At 35.3% G+C, this 14,949-nt stretch overlaps 2 protein-coding genes and 2 long non-coding RNA genes across 5 annotated transcripts; 1 reads left to right on the top strand and 3 right to left on the bottom strand.

Moving 5' to 3' along the window:
- Positions 1–686: 686 nt before the first annotated feature.
- Positions 687–5,257, bottom strand: LOC117229265 (uncharacterized). Its single transcript, XR_004492508.2, has 2 exons — positions 4,318–5,257; positions 687–1,490 (listed from the first exon to the last, which is right to left on the bottom strand). It is a non-coding gene; the product is annotated as an uncharacterized LOC117229265 (long non-coding RNA).
- Positions 1,222–2,500, top strand: LOC143259862 (uncharacterized). Of its 2 annotated transcripts, none has more exons than XR_013033878.1 (4): positions 1,222–1,358; positions 1,478–1,660; positions 1,738–1,991; positions 2,102–2,500. It is a non-coding gene; the product is annotated as an uncharacterized LOC143259862 (long non-coding RNA). The 2 variants fall into 2 exon arrangements; XR_013033879.1 differs by having other exon boundaries at positions 1,287–1,401.
- A 74-nt stretch (positions 5,258–5,331) lies between the features above and the next one.
- LOC117229239 (uncharacterized) lies at positions 5,332–8,791 on the bottom strand. The gene is made up of 11 exons (XM_076523530.1): positions 8,717–8,791; positions 8,588–8,653; positions 8,204–8,498; positions 7,922–8,064; positions 6,896–7,058; positions 6,586–6,830; positions 6,350–6,528; positions 6,027–6,270; positions 5,791–5,963; positions 5,577–5,711; positions 5,332–5,514 (listed from the first exon to the last, which is right to left on the bottom strand). The coding sequence occupies exons 1-11, from the start codon at positions 8,789–8,791 to the stop codon at positions 5,466–5,468; spliced, it is 1,767 nt and encodes a 588-aa protein (XP_076379645.1). The 3' UTR covers positions 5,332–5,465.
- Positions 8,792–8,922: 131 nt separating this feature from the next.
- LOC117229238 (uncharacterized) lies at positions 8,923–14,808 on the bottom strand. Its single transcript, XM_076523529.1, has 8 exons — positions 14,558–14,808; positions 14,113–14,274; positions 13,848–14,022; positions 13,632–13,733; positions 13,301–13,570; positions 10,502–10,706; positions 9,595–10,399; positions 8,923–9,517 (listed from the first exon to the last, which is right to left on the bottom strand). The coding sequence occupies exons 1-8, from the start codon at positions 14,719–14,721 to the stop codon at positions 9,175–9,177; spliced, it is 2,226 nt and encodes a 741-aa protein (XP_076379644.1). The 5' UTR covers positions 14,722–14,808; the 3' UTR covers positions 8,923–9,174.
- Between the last annotated feature and the right edge of the window lie 141 nt (positions 14,809–14,949).

Here is a 14,949-nt window from a genome sequence, read left to right as displayed (position 1 = left end):
TAATCAGCATTATTTTACATCCCAATAGAATAGGAAATACGTTACATATAACATTTCTTTCACGTTTTTTTACTATAATTGATGAAAATCAAATGGTGTTATATATATTGCACGTACAAATAAATTGAAAATATACTTGATCATTTTTCGCATTGGTAACAATGGTAATAATACTATTTAATTTATTACTAAGAAATCTACCTTACCAACTGACTTTCCAGATTATCTTTTAAAAATATATATACATATATATATATATATATATGTAAAAAGAAAATAAATGTTATTTTATACCTTTATTAAACTCAAATCATACGACCATCGTATTGTTACTTCGCTTTTGTCGTAACTGTTAAGACGTCGAGTTTAATCAAATAAAAGTATCGAAATGACGGAAAAACGAATATGTATGTATCGTTACAACTACATTAAAAACTTTACCATGCGAGTGTACCTTCAACATTAACTTGACTTACCGAGTCTCAAGTTCAAACATACCAAATTCGTGAAAGTAGTTTTACATTTACACCGTAAGTATTTGTTAATAATATATAAGTTGAAATAATTGGCGTTTTATCAATGGTTGATTTGTTTCACTTACTCCAAACACGTACTGTAACGAAAACGTGACAGTTATTATCTATTGTTTAGTTAACTGTACAAACGAGACACAAACAAGGAAGAAATAAGGGTATCTAAATACTTTATTGCATACAATCTTCGTTCGATAAAACTGATTGAAAGAAGTAAATGTAATACGATGATGACCGAAGTCGTGGAGAACGTTGAATTTGGCAGTATCGACAAAGAGAGCAACTCCATGACAGTGTCTATCATCACCATACTGTCGATGGATAGCTCTCTTCATAGTGCATGCCTTCAAAAGCATCGAAAATAATTATCTGCTGACTGTTTGTACCCAGTGCCGACGACATCAACTGTCGTCCCAGTGCTGAAACAATTTTATAAAATGCAAGCCTATCATTAAGTTCATTAATCGTACATCAGTTTACAAATATATTGACAGTCGAATAAATAATCAGTGCGCCATAATTTACACGAAGAATCGCGGATTAATTTTAACAAAGTGAGTTCTTCTTTCGGATCGAGTAGTTGTACCGTTAGCTAGAAGTATCGCTACGTCGGTTCAAATTCAAATATGGTCAATAATTTTCGCGCCATTATGGCCGTACTCGGCGCGTAACATTCGTCGAGAGGAATATTTACTTCGAAATCTTTCTATAGATCGAAGTTTGAAGCGTTAACGGAAAGGGGATCGGTTACAGGAAAGGATATACTGAAAGGTAGAAATTGTCGCCGTGGTGGAGCGTAGCAACTCTGCTTGTTATCGGGAAGGTGTGAGTAGCCTCTTCCTCTTTAGCGCCAACACCTGATTGCGCGGTAAACATAACCTCCGTGCGTTAACTCGTGCCACGAGTCGTTAACACTTCCTTTTTCTTCTTTTTTATCCTTTCAGCTTAAGTTCCAGTCTGCAACATACAATGAACTTTGAATAGAGATTTAATCGAGGAGAATTATATTACTCGAAACGCATTCGAAGCAGGTTAAAGAATATACGAATCACTTAGGGCTAGTATCAAGTACCGGAAGTGAGGTCGGTTTAATTCGAAATCGATCATGTACTTATCAGTTATTGTTGGTAAAAACGTTTAAATGTACCGTTTAAAAATATCGCGTTTTAGAGGGTTAAGCTTCAGTTATAAAATCTAATAATAGATTTCAGGTGTCGTGGAAAGTTCGATACAGAGGGTCGAATTCCGAGTAGATCAATACCAGTGTCAATAAAAGATAAGTTTGAATAATTCATTTCGTCGATAACGATTATCTGATATCGTACAGTGTGAATGAATGTTGACGATTTCCACCATGAGTTTTAGGGAATATTATATTCCACGGCAACGACTTTCTAAGAAAGTTTCATAAATGGAAATTAAACCGGAAACGCAATATAACCGAAGTGTGAACGATCGGTAAGTTGCGATCATTGAACGCGCAACCGTGACGGTCGCATTGGTCAGAATTAACAAGTACTAATTTTCAAAAAGATCATGTGGTGAAAAAAAACCTTGTTTTTCGGTAGGCTCCTGCTCTATTTGCTCAGTCGACATTCTCTCCTGTTAGGAGCAGCAGCAACTGCTTAAACAGGCAAACATTTCGTAGAGCTGAAGTAGTTTAGAGATATTTACATATATCCTCTTGGTATCTTCATTTTCTTCCTCTTATCTAAAAGAACACCTCGACATCGCGATTGTTACAAGGTGATATCGGCGAGCGTTCTAGTTTACCTTACTATAAATAATTATATGTACATGAAATTAATGAATATAGTAGCATTATTAACATCGGCTCAAGTTGTTGATGAAACTATTTTTTCCGATATATAAGAAAATGTGAAAAAAGAAAATATATACCAGCGTCAAGATATACATGTATGTATCTGTATCAAGTAAATTCGTATAATATACAGATGTATAGATTATCTTTCATTACAATTAATACAGTAAATTACGAAGCGCATTACGAACGTCTATATAGCAGCGCTAACGGCTAATAGCTACGATTTTGATTGAATTATGTGCCAATCTGTTCCACCGCGACCTTATCTTGCCTATAAATAATACTGTGGTCTCAAGTGTTCAAAACGTACTTAAAAACTGCGTAACAAGTTGCAATCGCGTAATGTCATAAACAAAGTTTATGCTTTCCCCGCAAGAGAAAAACATTACCAAGTTGCACAATATAGCGTCCTTCGAAGTGACTCGAGAAACCATGGGAAAGAACACGATTTTCGTTTTCTGTGCGATTTCATCGTGTTCCAAAGAGATCAATAAAAACATTCGTTTGTTAAACGTTAAACCCGACGACAAATATCAGGTATCATCTTCGAGAGGTACCAACGATTGCGCGTTATCAGTAGACGATGCGATAAGGCGATAACGAGTCGACACGGACCGGTATTACCAAAAATCCCGGGGCATTAGTATCTTTTTTTTCCTTCGAAACTGTGAAACATTATTGCTAGTCAAATTTAGAAACCGCATAATAAATCTATAATTCATTGTAAATTAGAATTCTGACGAAATTACGTTTCTTTATGCTATTACCTTGTGTAGTCTCTTTACCGAGAGATTATTATACCGGTCTTTTTAGATAACGAAGAACCAAGCTGAATAACGCAGTGATCTTCTTTACTCAGTCTTATTGTTTACAAACTTTATTACCTTTTGCATTATCTTCTCAAGCATTTTAATTTCAATATTCCAAAGTACGTTTCCGCAGCAAGAAAATTTGATTTTGTCCTGAAATTTCAGGGATCTGAGATCAAAATGTACAGTTTTCAATTTTGTTATCACACCGAATCTACCCATTTTATAATCAGCGTTAACGTGCTTTTGGTGCTCGTGCATTTAACGAGTGTTGCCTATCGAAATTTTATGTAGTCATGCTCTATTGTTATCTTGAACGTTACCGTGGAAAACACTGTTGCCCTGTATTTATTTTCGTGTTTAAATTTGAAATATGTTATAGGTCTGGATCTTGAAATGAAATAGGAAAACCTAATTTTGCAAGAAACATATGGGCCTAGCGAAATAGGTGTCCAGTTTACAAAAGGAAATTCTACATCGATTGCACTTGTTACCGTAGTTGGTAAACAGAAATATTATGACAAACACAAGCCTTTTTTAACCGACGGACGACGATGCTTGAATCTATTTTCATCCAAGTATCCAAATATTCTAACTTCTCATTGATTTAATCGACATTTTTCTTCATTTCAGTTGAACGGGGCGAAGTCGATCGCGTTTTGAACAAGTATGATGAAAAATATATGCATAAACATTAACAAATAAGGATTTGGATGGTGCCAGGTTCCGTTGTTACTAATATTTCTGGATTTACTCGTTTTTTTCGAGGGTCAAAAGAAAGAAATCATCATAGAAGAAGCACGATTTGCGACTGAAAATTCAATATTGCTATCTCGACCGCTGTAAAATGTCCCATTGCCTGTACCTATGCGTTACATAATCATCGTGCGGAGCGCGAAGCCTTCGGCGTATGTTCTCTGGCGGCAATTGTATCCCTTGAATTTACACATGAAAGGTTCACGACGGGAAGAATTCCAACTGCGAGTGTGCTACGCGGCAAGAGCTGATGGAGGAAATCTTTCCACTTGTTTGCTAACTTTGTTTCTCGAATACCTTTTCGGGTAGTCGACCGAGGCGATTGTTCGCCGCATTTACCGACGTGAAAGAAAAAGAAGATCGAGAAATCCCGCTGTCTCCTGTGTGAACGTACCTGATCGCTGTTCTCCATTATGGTACCGTAACACACCCGCTCGCGATGGACTTCCGGATGGACGTATATGCATCCCGTCCAAAGGACTGACTCTCGCTGGCACGTCTCTGTCGCGACAGACCGGTGGGATATGAGCGGAAACGTGATGGCGAAAAGGGGAGAAAAAGGAGCGGAGAGAAATACGAAAACCGTTGAACAACTTTACAGAACAAACGAACGAAGAGGTTCAAGAACGAGTGACGTGGATATCTCTCCGTGCCGTCTCATATACTCTACCTGCGCCGATCTGACGTCACGGTTGGGCTTCTTATCAGGAAGAAGCAATAACACCTGTAAGCTCGCACCTGTGTATCGGAGCTTAGCGCCAATGAGAACGCCCTGCACTCAATTTTTTCTTCTATAAAAGCTTTCACGGTAGCCACAATTATCGCCATAACGCGTAGAACGCAGCAATGGCGATGCAATTACTTCCATCGAGATTCCTCATTTTATTATATATAAATTATTAGACCATCGTGTTTTCGAATGCGTTAGTTTGCTCGATCGGTCTCTGTTGCTGTTAATTTCGTCTTGTTCTCATCACTGGCGAAAGTTAATGTCCTTATCCAAGCTTCTATTAACATATTGTTCTTTGCCGATCGTGGTTTAAAAATATTGTTAATCCTCGGTCGTACCAAATATCGTTTGATTACGTTCCCATTTCTCCGATGATCGGTGAACGTCCAATTCGGGTTTCTCGGTATCTTGGGAAACAGGATGAATTTATGGTCGTAGGACTGTCGAGCGATATCAATAGCAAACGCAGTGTTTCAGGGTAAACATTGGTTACGTGAAACGGAAAAGGAGGCGGAATAACGAGTAACAGAAACGAAACGCCGTCGGTTCGACGATGTCACGCGCGTTTGCGCGGAGTGTTGCACCTTATCTTGTGTCCCATTTACATCACCGTTGCTCGCTTTGTAGTTCTTACACAATTTCAATCGGAAGGAACAATAAACAAGGACTGGCTGCGAGTTGTTGCTCTTCGATGAACCCGTTTATTTCACAAATTACACGAGAAGAAATGCGGAACGATTCCACACTTGTGTCTACACGCACTTCCGAGTGATTATTTTTAATAAATTGTTACATAGCGATTTGATTCCATGCTATACCGTGATCGTGGAACGACTGCCAACAGTGGTAGGTGGTCTTCCTCTAAAGTAGAAAACTATCGATCAGCATTTGATCTTCCTTTCATCCTTACCATTTTTAATTACCTCCACGCGTCCTGAAAAATTTTTCTAACTTGATCGAGCATTTCTTTGTATCTCGCAAGATCCAACGATTTGTCTTGTTGCACCGTGTCCAATCTCGCCTTCAAAGCGAGACATTCTTCCTGCAATAGTTCCATTCTGTCGGACGTATCAAAAATTCTATGCACACAGCATTCGAAGTACGATGAATTTAATTCGATCTCTGTTGGTTTCTTACTTCAGCCGCGTTTCCTCGCTGTTAATGAACTCGTCATTGGTCTTCAACGATCTAGATAAGAGTCTTGATCTGTAGCCTGTATCGATTCTCATCGGTCCCACTTTTTCGGCCTCCAATCTTCGGAGTTTCACCTCGAGTTTCGCCGACTTGTATCTCTCGTCGCGCAAAGAATTCTAAAAGGGCAATAGAGCTAATTTGAAAAATATTACTTAAATTTATCTTTCACTGATTCGTACAGAGAGCAGCTCAGTCTCGGTTCTCTCTTTATCCAATCGTCTGTTTAATTCGGTAACTAGGTCCAATAGTCTTTCTCTTTCAGCTTCGGCTGCAAGTGCGAACGTCACGTACTCGTTCGGATCGCTGGAACTTCTGAAAGTTTGCGGCGGACTATGGTTCAAACTGTTTGAGTGTATCTCCGGTTGAACTTCTTCCGAACATCTCCTCCGAGCTTTGATCGACCCATCAGGAATAATTCCGTCCCTAGAATTCATTAAAATCCAATTGAACACTGTCCCAGAAACTTTTCATCGATCTTTCAACACCAAAGACAGCAAATTACCTGAGCTTATCGATCTCGATCTCTCGTTCCTCCAATTTTCTCTTCAAACGCTCGATTTGAAGCTGCGCGGATTGTAAATCGTTCCTTAAGTTCATGGACTCGCGCTCGATCTTCTCCTCCCTCATCTTCATGTCCATTTCCCTATCCTGTAGCCTTGTTTCCATAGTTTTCAACCGCTCCTGCGATTTTTCAAGGTTTATTGTCAAAAGAAAGCCGAAGAGAGATAGCGTTCTTACGCCGAGGGTCTCGATCATTTGGTCATCGTGGGATCTCTTCTCGTTTAGTACTGCGATGCACCCTTTCGCCGCATTCAATTCATGTTCCAGCACCTTTATTCTCGCCTTCGAAGCCTCCAGCTTCCTTTTCTGACTCTCGATCGCAATCTCCGACTGTCGAAGCTGTTTCACACAATTCTCAATGTACTGGCGGCGTTCCTTCTCCATGCTCCGAAGACCAGCCATACATTTCCGGTCCACGGATGCTAAGAACGCATCGACGATCGTTCAAAAACCGCTTCCTCCAGTCTCTAATTAACAGTTCTAATACCGATCGATGTCTTCTGGGTTCCTTCATAATCCGACAATCTGGATTGCAATTCTGCTACCTTCTGTTGCAATAATTGAATCTGTTCAGCTCTGCCTCGCCATCCTCCAGGCTGGTTCGACAGATTACTCAAGTTCACGTTCTCGCCCACTTCGCTGCACAGTAACTATAACGTTTGAGTTACTTATCAATCGAGCATCGACATCACTATTCTTCCAAAAGTTTTGACTTTTGGAAGATATATATATATATATATATATATATATATAATATAATATAATATAATATAATATAATATAATATAATATAATATATATAATACTTAATGTAAGACAAATGACAACCATATGCCTATCACCAAACTACCACAATAATTTTGTTTTACCTTCTTTTGTCTTCTAATAACTCTTCTAACATCTAACTTCAATTTAATTTCACAAAAATTGAACAATTTTTAATGACATTTTCAATGACAATGACTTTTTAACATGCAATATTTCATATTTGCCGCGCTTTGTTCAAGAGTCCGTACAGCGCCAATACACGTGGTGGCAAAACGCTCAGACTGGTAGATAAATTTACCAACAGAGCAACTTCTCCCAGGAAAATATGTACATAGCGGCGCTATTTAATGTTTCAATTAGTAAATAATGGTGCCACAATATTTTTTTGGGAAAAATGCGCAGTCGGTAATTTGTATACAAGTTTCAGCGTTTTGACACTACGTATACTGACACTATTTTTATATTTTCAAGAGCAGCTGATTTGAGCCAAATTTTACATTATACCTTACGACGAAAGCGGCAAAAATCATTCATCCTCTTTATTTTTAACAACAAATGAACTGTTTTTTGCGTGATATAGCTGTAGCAGGGACTTCTGAACCATTTTTGTATCCACAAAATATTTGTTAATTGTTAAATTGGCAGATTTCAAACTATTTTGAAAGACTTATAATTATGGCAAATCTGAGATAATTTACGAATAAAATTTTGAGTCTCAGCTTTAGGATACTCGCTTTGTGTATACCTTGTTCAGTTTGTTAATTTCTAATTTCAAACTGCTGCAGGCGTTCTTCGACTCGTATAATTTCATTTGCGTTTGTTGCAATTTTTCGTTTAGCTGCTTCACTCGATCCTCGTCCTCTTTCAGTCGATCATTCTCAGTACCTTAGTTAACACTATCCTGCATCTCGATCATCACATTCAAAACGATGGAATAAATTGGGATATATTTTCAAGAAAAAGTTGTATTCAATTTTCCCTGTTTACGAAATGGCCCTAAAAATATGCACACTTAATTATAACTCACTCTCCTGGGAGGAGTCGATCTTCGAATGCTTCCGGTCTCTCTGCTTTTCGTTCTCCAACTCAGTTTCTTTGTTATTCAAGCTAGTCTCAAGGGATTTGCATTTTGATTTCAGAACCTCGATCTCGGCAGCTTGTTCTCTGCACCTTTTGCTGAGCTCGATTATTTTCACAACGGCCATTTCGTTCGGTTTCCCCAAAATTGTTGTGGATGTTGTTGGTTCAGATTGTCTCTTTCGAAGCTTTTCCTCAGACTCCTCGAGGACTCGCCGCAGACAACCATTCTCAGCAGTTAAATCCTATCACATCGCGATAATTTTGAGTTTTTCGTTTTAGAATCACGAGCGAATTTTCATTGGAATCTAATCGTATTTGTTATGAATTTTACTTGAATCCGATTCCGCAAGAACAGATTCAGTTCTTTCGGGAAGATAATGTTATCGGGCAGCTTCTCCTAAGACACATTAATCCTCTGTGATTTATAAAGAAAAAACAAGTACCGTTTGAAATTTTGTACTTCTACGAATTCGTCCGTCCACAAAACTGTCGCCTCGAAATCTAAGGATTGATTTTGATTCTTTGTAGTACGCATAATTTCCGATTTAGACATTTGTCTTGATACATTAAACTGCTTAGTTAACCTCCTCTTGCTATAGTCATGTCACAGCAATCTGTATTTTTAACCTTCTTAATATACGTCAATAAATACTACACACAGTATCATTCATGTGTACACATACAGTTATATTTTTTTCCTATAATCGTGCACAGTTACAAGAATCAGGTTAAAATTTCATAATATTAATTATACATCTCTTAATAGATATTAGTTTTATCTATGTAGATAGTAATATAATATTTTCAGTATCTTGTTTAAAATAAAAAAAAAAACATTAATACTAGATGTCAGAGGGAGAGTAATAGGGAGGAAATTGTTTAATGATTCATTCGTAATTCGTTCTATCCATCAGACAATTACGTCTTCTTCTGAGCGTTTGGCTTTCCCCCTTTCCAGCCACCCTTCTTCTGAAAATGTTTCTTCTGTCCACCAGCTAATTTTCCTGCTCTTTGAAGAGCTTGTAACTTCTGATTTTTTGCGACAGTTTCCTTCTTGTTACTTCCAGAGTATTGCACCTTTATTCTTCGGCCATTGACGAACGAATTGTTCAACGACATCGCTTTTTCGTAGTCCATCTGATTACCAAATTCTACATACGCAAATCCTCTTGAAGTGTTTTCTTTCGTTTTCGGTATCCTGATGTCGACTATTTGACTGGCTTTAGTTAAGAAGTGCTTCTTAATTTCTTCCGCTGTGGCACTAAAAGAAAGATACGTGAATTATATAATACATGAAAGAACCCTAACGTTATAGTAACCAACAATATATATTCTTACGTAAAAGGCAGGTTTCCTACAAAAAGAACGTATCTCTTTTTTTTCCCCCCTTGATCTAAATTTTGTTTAGGTATACTCTGAACATCTTTTGCTTTAACTTCTTGAACTTCATCATTGTCATACTCCCCCTCCTCCACCTCCTCCTCCTCCTCCTCCTCCTCCTCCTCCTCCTCGTCGTCGTCGTCATTCTCATCCTCTTCTTCTTCCTCTACATCGCTATCATTCTCATCATCATCATCATCTTCCTCTTCCTCTTCCTCTACATCGCTGTTATCTTCATTGTCGCTGTTATCTTCATCTTCGCTCGAGCTAACAGTATTTAAGTCAACACTGTTCTCCGCATCATCATCATCATCATCATCATCATCATCATCTTCATCATCTGACAACCTTTCTTGCTTCAGAAGGAGCAAACTCCCTTGCTTAGCTTCCGTCTTTTTATTATCCTTAGATGCCTTAGCTTCAACCTTTTCAGGTACCTTCTTTTTCTGCTGTACGGTATTTTGACTTTGTTTCTTATTTGCAGTTGCTACTTGTTTCTCATTCTTTCCTTTCTGTGCTTGTTTCTTCATAACAAGTGGCTTCGGTTTATATGTACCCTCTTTTATTCCTAATATTTTTTTTAGGGAAGCTAATTTCCTCTTAGCCGACTTTGAAAGATTTTCTCTGCTTTCAATTGCCTGGATTTTCTTTTTAACGTCTTCAGCAGATATGTCAGGATTGAATCTTTGAGGGTTCTTTGCTCTTACCTCTTTACGTTTCTCACGGTAAGCTACTCTACTTTGCTTATCTTTATTCTCATCACCTTTATCATTGAACATTTGATTTAGTACTATCTATAGTAGCTATATTTTCTTTTTTCTAATAAACTATTGTTAAGATTACCAAAAATTCATATATTTCTTACCTGACTTTTTTTCAACCTTTACTTGAGGCTTCACTTCCTTTTTAACTTCTTTAACTGCTTGACCATTTTGTACAGCCCCGTTTGCTGATTTCTTCTTTTTGGGAATAAATTCCTGCTTTACTTTTACAGCTACCTCACTTTCACTCGCAGAACGCTTCTTGCTTTTGTTAACCATGATTGATCTTTTTAAATTATTAACAGTAATCTACACAAAACAAAAAAAATTATAAATACTGTTATTAAGTATCTAATAAAGTAAAAACAAGTTTATTTGTAACACATATTAAGTATCATAATTTTACTTCGAATCTGTATTAAATACAACTTCTTAAATCGTATTTTCCATGAATATTTCATACATTATATTGTAGAAATAAAGGTTATATTAGACTATACGCTAATTGTTTTGATAAAATAAATCGGTGTACAAAAAAAAATTTAAGAGCCGCATGTATCAGAGCAAGGTGAACCATACAAATAAGTCGATATTTCTAATTTTGCTATTAATTTAAACTGATTGTAATATAACTTACCAAATTGCTAATGTAACCACTAATCGTTTTTCAGTGAAAAACAGTTTAAACAGCGAACAAACGTGTATATTTTTCGTTTTACAAGAGCAACTAAACATACCACCCTAAACGTGGTTGAATATCGAGCGTTCCAGGTTAAGTTCAACACGCGTTCCTCGTTGTTTCTCGTGTTTCTACATGAGACGCGCAGTTCCAATGGATTTCATCCATTTGCGCATGCGTATAAAATTTAATGACCATTTTTCACATTAAGTACGTATTTAAATGTTATCCTTGAGACTATATGTACATTCTAAGTAAAATATAATAAATAAATAAATAAAATATGTAACTTAAGGTATCATAGTTTTTCTACGTACATAATATTAAAGATCTCATAACCAAATGATTTTTTAAGTGCTGCGTCACTTCCGTCACAGCACCGTCGGTAACTTTGAATTACGAAAATTATTTCATATCAATCAAAACAAAAGTAATATTTTACAGTTTAGTCTATTCAGTTGTTACCATTTTAATCTCTCTTGTAAATAAAATTGTACCAATATTGGTAAATGTACTGTTATGTAAAACTTTAATAAATATACTTTTACAAGCAAAATATATTACTTATTAAGTTTATTAGGCAGTCGGCTTTACAAATGTTAATACCTTAGTTAAATTAGTTGATTTTTACATAATTAAACTTAATCCTTTTGTAAAAATATATCCTATTCTTTAAGGAATGTTATAAATAATTGTAGTGTATAAATGTGTTTAGTATTCAAATTGGAATTAAATATAATAAAAAAATGTATAGTGCATTAGATGATTAGTAATGCGTTTCATGAATACAATTTTATATATGTATTGTAATATGTACGGAAGACGTCTTATATGGTTTGATTAGTTGCATTCTGTGTAAAATACTAATAATTGTTGTAAATATGGTCTATCTCAACAATTATCTTCTTTCGTAAACATGTATGTATTTAATTCGAAATAGCATATATCGTGACACATTTAACTAAACATTTGCATTGTACTGAATACAAGCGCTATAAAAGTTTCGAACTATAGATTAAGTATTATGTATTACGATTTATTTACAAATACGATTATTTTTATTGTAGTAATAATATCTTTATTCCTGTACTAAAAAGTATGGTAAGAAGTAACTTTAAAACTATATTTACTAGAAATTCAGTCACGCAATATATATATATATATATATTTAATATTTCATATATATATATATATATATATATATATGTATGTATATATTAAGTTTATTACTATACCATAGATATTCTTATCTAAAATAATTTTATAGACAAATCAAATTAATTCAATTCATTATTTACTTGTCAACGTACTCAAATTTTACAATTTAATAGAAATAAAAAGTGAGTGAATATAATTAAGTGAATAAATTTTAAAGCTGGTGTGTTGATATAAGAAATTGTTTAGTGTGGTTCTTTCCAACATCAAAGGAAATGCTTTTTATGTCACTAGGTAAACAATGTGTGCATAAATAATTGATAGTTGTTCGTTTACTTTACGATATTGTATGTAATGATTATAAATAAACAGTTTGTACAGGAAAATATATTAGATATTTATGGTCAACTACTATGTTAAACATTTATGTTGTTAATTTGCGTAGTGATCCATTACAGTATAAAATTATGAAATACAACAAAAACGATTGTTACGCTTTTTAAGGATAGCAAAACGTTCATGAAATGTTTATTAATATGATAATAAAAAAAATTTTAAGATTTTTTTTCCGACAGAAGTACCATCTATTTCAATTCGGAAGAAATTATCTATCAAAAACGCAAAAATTTTTGCTGTAGAGTATCTATTCATTGTTGTAGTAACTATTGATCTAAAGTCCTAAAAAGTAATACCTGAGGTACAATAATTTTAATGTTTCAAAATCTTCGGTTCTACATGAAATAAAGATTTCCTTGTGTTTGAAAATAGCTCATATTTCAATTAACTATGAGTCGTTATTAGAAACTAAGATTTTCATCTCATTCTCACTTTCTGTCATTCTCTCTCTCTCTCTCTCTCTCTCTCTCTCTCTCTCTCTCTCTCTCTCTCTCTCTCTCTCTCTCCCTATTCGCATGAAATCTTACAATTCCTTTTGAATAATCATTAGATCACCGTATGTCATGCCATCATTCTCATTTATCAAAATGAATTGACATTACAAACTACTAAATATCATTTGCCTTCTTTTTCCAGATGTTAAATATTTACATACAACCAAATAGTATGTCTAGTCAGCTTTGCGTGGCTTACGTTTGCGAACATTCGGACTATTTGGCTCAGTTTTCGAATCCTTTCCTGCATCTTTCTCTTTCTCTTCAGCATCTGAACCTTCTCCTTCAGACTCTTCATCTACCAAATCATCTTTCACATTTTCAACTATTTCTTCATCTTGCATGGTTTTCTCTTGCATGAATCCACCAGAACCATCTTTTTGCTTCTTTCTGCTTTGGAGTGTTGTTGGCTTCGGTGGGTATATCAAATCAATCAAGCACACAATGACCTAAATACCATAAAATTTAGATTTTATTGTAGCTCTCAGTTGCGAGATTGTAAGAACTTACCAAACCCAATATAGCGCCTAAGACAATAGTTACAACAGCAAAGATTAGATAGCTTCCCCACGTAGGTAGTCCAAAATCTTCCATCAACTTATTATGTACTCCCTACACAAGAATAAATCTATTGCTTTACAAATCATTAATTACGTTGCAAAAAACAGTGAAGTATTAAAATATGTATTAATGACTATCTAGAAATTACATTACACAATTATTTACCCTTAATACTTGTGACATTTTAAAAAATTGACTAATAATAGACATTTGAATAGAAGTTGGACTCTTCCAACCAAGAATTGGTTCAATTTTTTCCCAAGTTCTTTCAGATACAAATTCAATTAATGAATCCTTGTCCCTGGGACTCTTGTATTGTCTGAATATTCCATCCTTAACGCTAGAAAAATGGTTCAATTACTTATTATTTTATTTCAGTGTTTTGAGATACCAAATTAGAATGTATAACAAAAAAATAAATAGTGCTTACTGATATATTGTTGGTAAAGCAGTCACCATAAATCTTCCGCTAAGACCTGGTGAATCAGTGATGTCCACTTTCCCAACATTGATATTCAATCTTTTCTTTTGCGATGCAAGATGTTCCCAAACAGGTTCAAGTGCTTCGCAAGCAGGACACCATGGTGCATAGCTAAATTAAAAAAATATTCAAGTTACAGCTTGTAAATGAAATCATTTATATTAATATCTAAAAGTATCAACAATTTATTTTAAATGAGTTACAGCTACTCTTTTTTTGTGTATAATCTTAATTTAAATGAAAATATATTATTTCCATTTTGTAAAATTTAATTTTGTTTAACGAAACGTTTGATATCAAAAAGATTATTAAAACCCGTTTATTCTTCTCTTTTCCCTGAGTACAATTTTTGACACGCCATCAAATTTGACGACATAGATTCAATCCAACTTACAATTCCACCATCCATTCTCCGGTCAGCATACGATCCCAATTCTCTTCGGTAAGTTGTTCCGCAAACGTGTTTTTCCATGATTCCACAGAATTCGCGTATACGAAGTTTAAAAACAGGGAACAACATGCGACTTGGAGAACAAACCTTAATTTAGTGTGCAACATTTTGTTACTAACTAATATTCACCGGTATCTCTGCACGCTACCGGTTGCTGAAAGAAGCACAAACCCAGGCAACAATAGTTGCCAATCAAGGTGTGTAATGTCTCTTCCACAACTGTTCGCAACGTCGAGGAACGCCTTAAAACATTAATACCCTAGTATATAGCTCTAGTGAAATATGTACATCACTAACTTGCTCAGGCTCTTATTTTTTATACTTTTCATTAATTA

The sequence above is a fragment of the Megalopta genalis genome, chromosome 7 (genome assembly GCF_051020955.1).
Source record: "Megalopta genalis isolate 19385.01 chromosome 7, iyMegGena1_principal, whole genome shotgun sequence".
NCBI lineage: Eukaryota > Metazoa > Arthropoda > Insecta > Hymenoptera > Halictidae > Megalopta > Megalopta genalis.
The sequence above is the reverse complement of the archived record's forward strand: the minus strand, read 5'-3'. Positions and strand labels throughout refer to the sequence as shown.

Bases quoted from the DNA above. Each gene is read 5' to 3' on its own strand.
- LOC117229239 (XM_076523530.1), bottom strand. From the start codon at position 8,791: ATGCGTACTACAAAGAATCAAAATCAATCCTTAGATTTCGAGGCGACA. The intron at 8,499-8,587 runs GTAAAATTCATA...GCGATGTGATAG, and splicing joins TCTTGCGGAATCGGATTCAA to GATTTAACTGCTGAGAATGG. The intron at 6,831-6,895 runs GTATTAGAACTG...ATGCGTTCTTAG, and splicing joins AACCCAGAAGACATCGATCG to CATCCGTGGACCGGAAATGT.
- LOC117229238 (XM_076523529.1), bottom strand. From the start codon at position 14,721: ATGTTGCACACTAAATTAAGGTTTGTTCTCCAAGTCGCATGTTGTTCC. The intron at 13,571-13,631 runs GTAAGTTCTTAC...TATGGTATTTAG, and splicing joins TAGGCGCTATATTGGGTTTG to GTCATTGTGTGCTTGATTGA. The intron at 10,400-10,501 runs GTAAGAAATATA...TCAATGATAAAG, and splicing joins AAAGGTTGAAAAAAAGTCAG to GTGATGAGAATAAAGATAAG.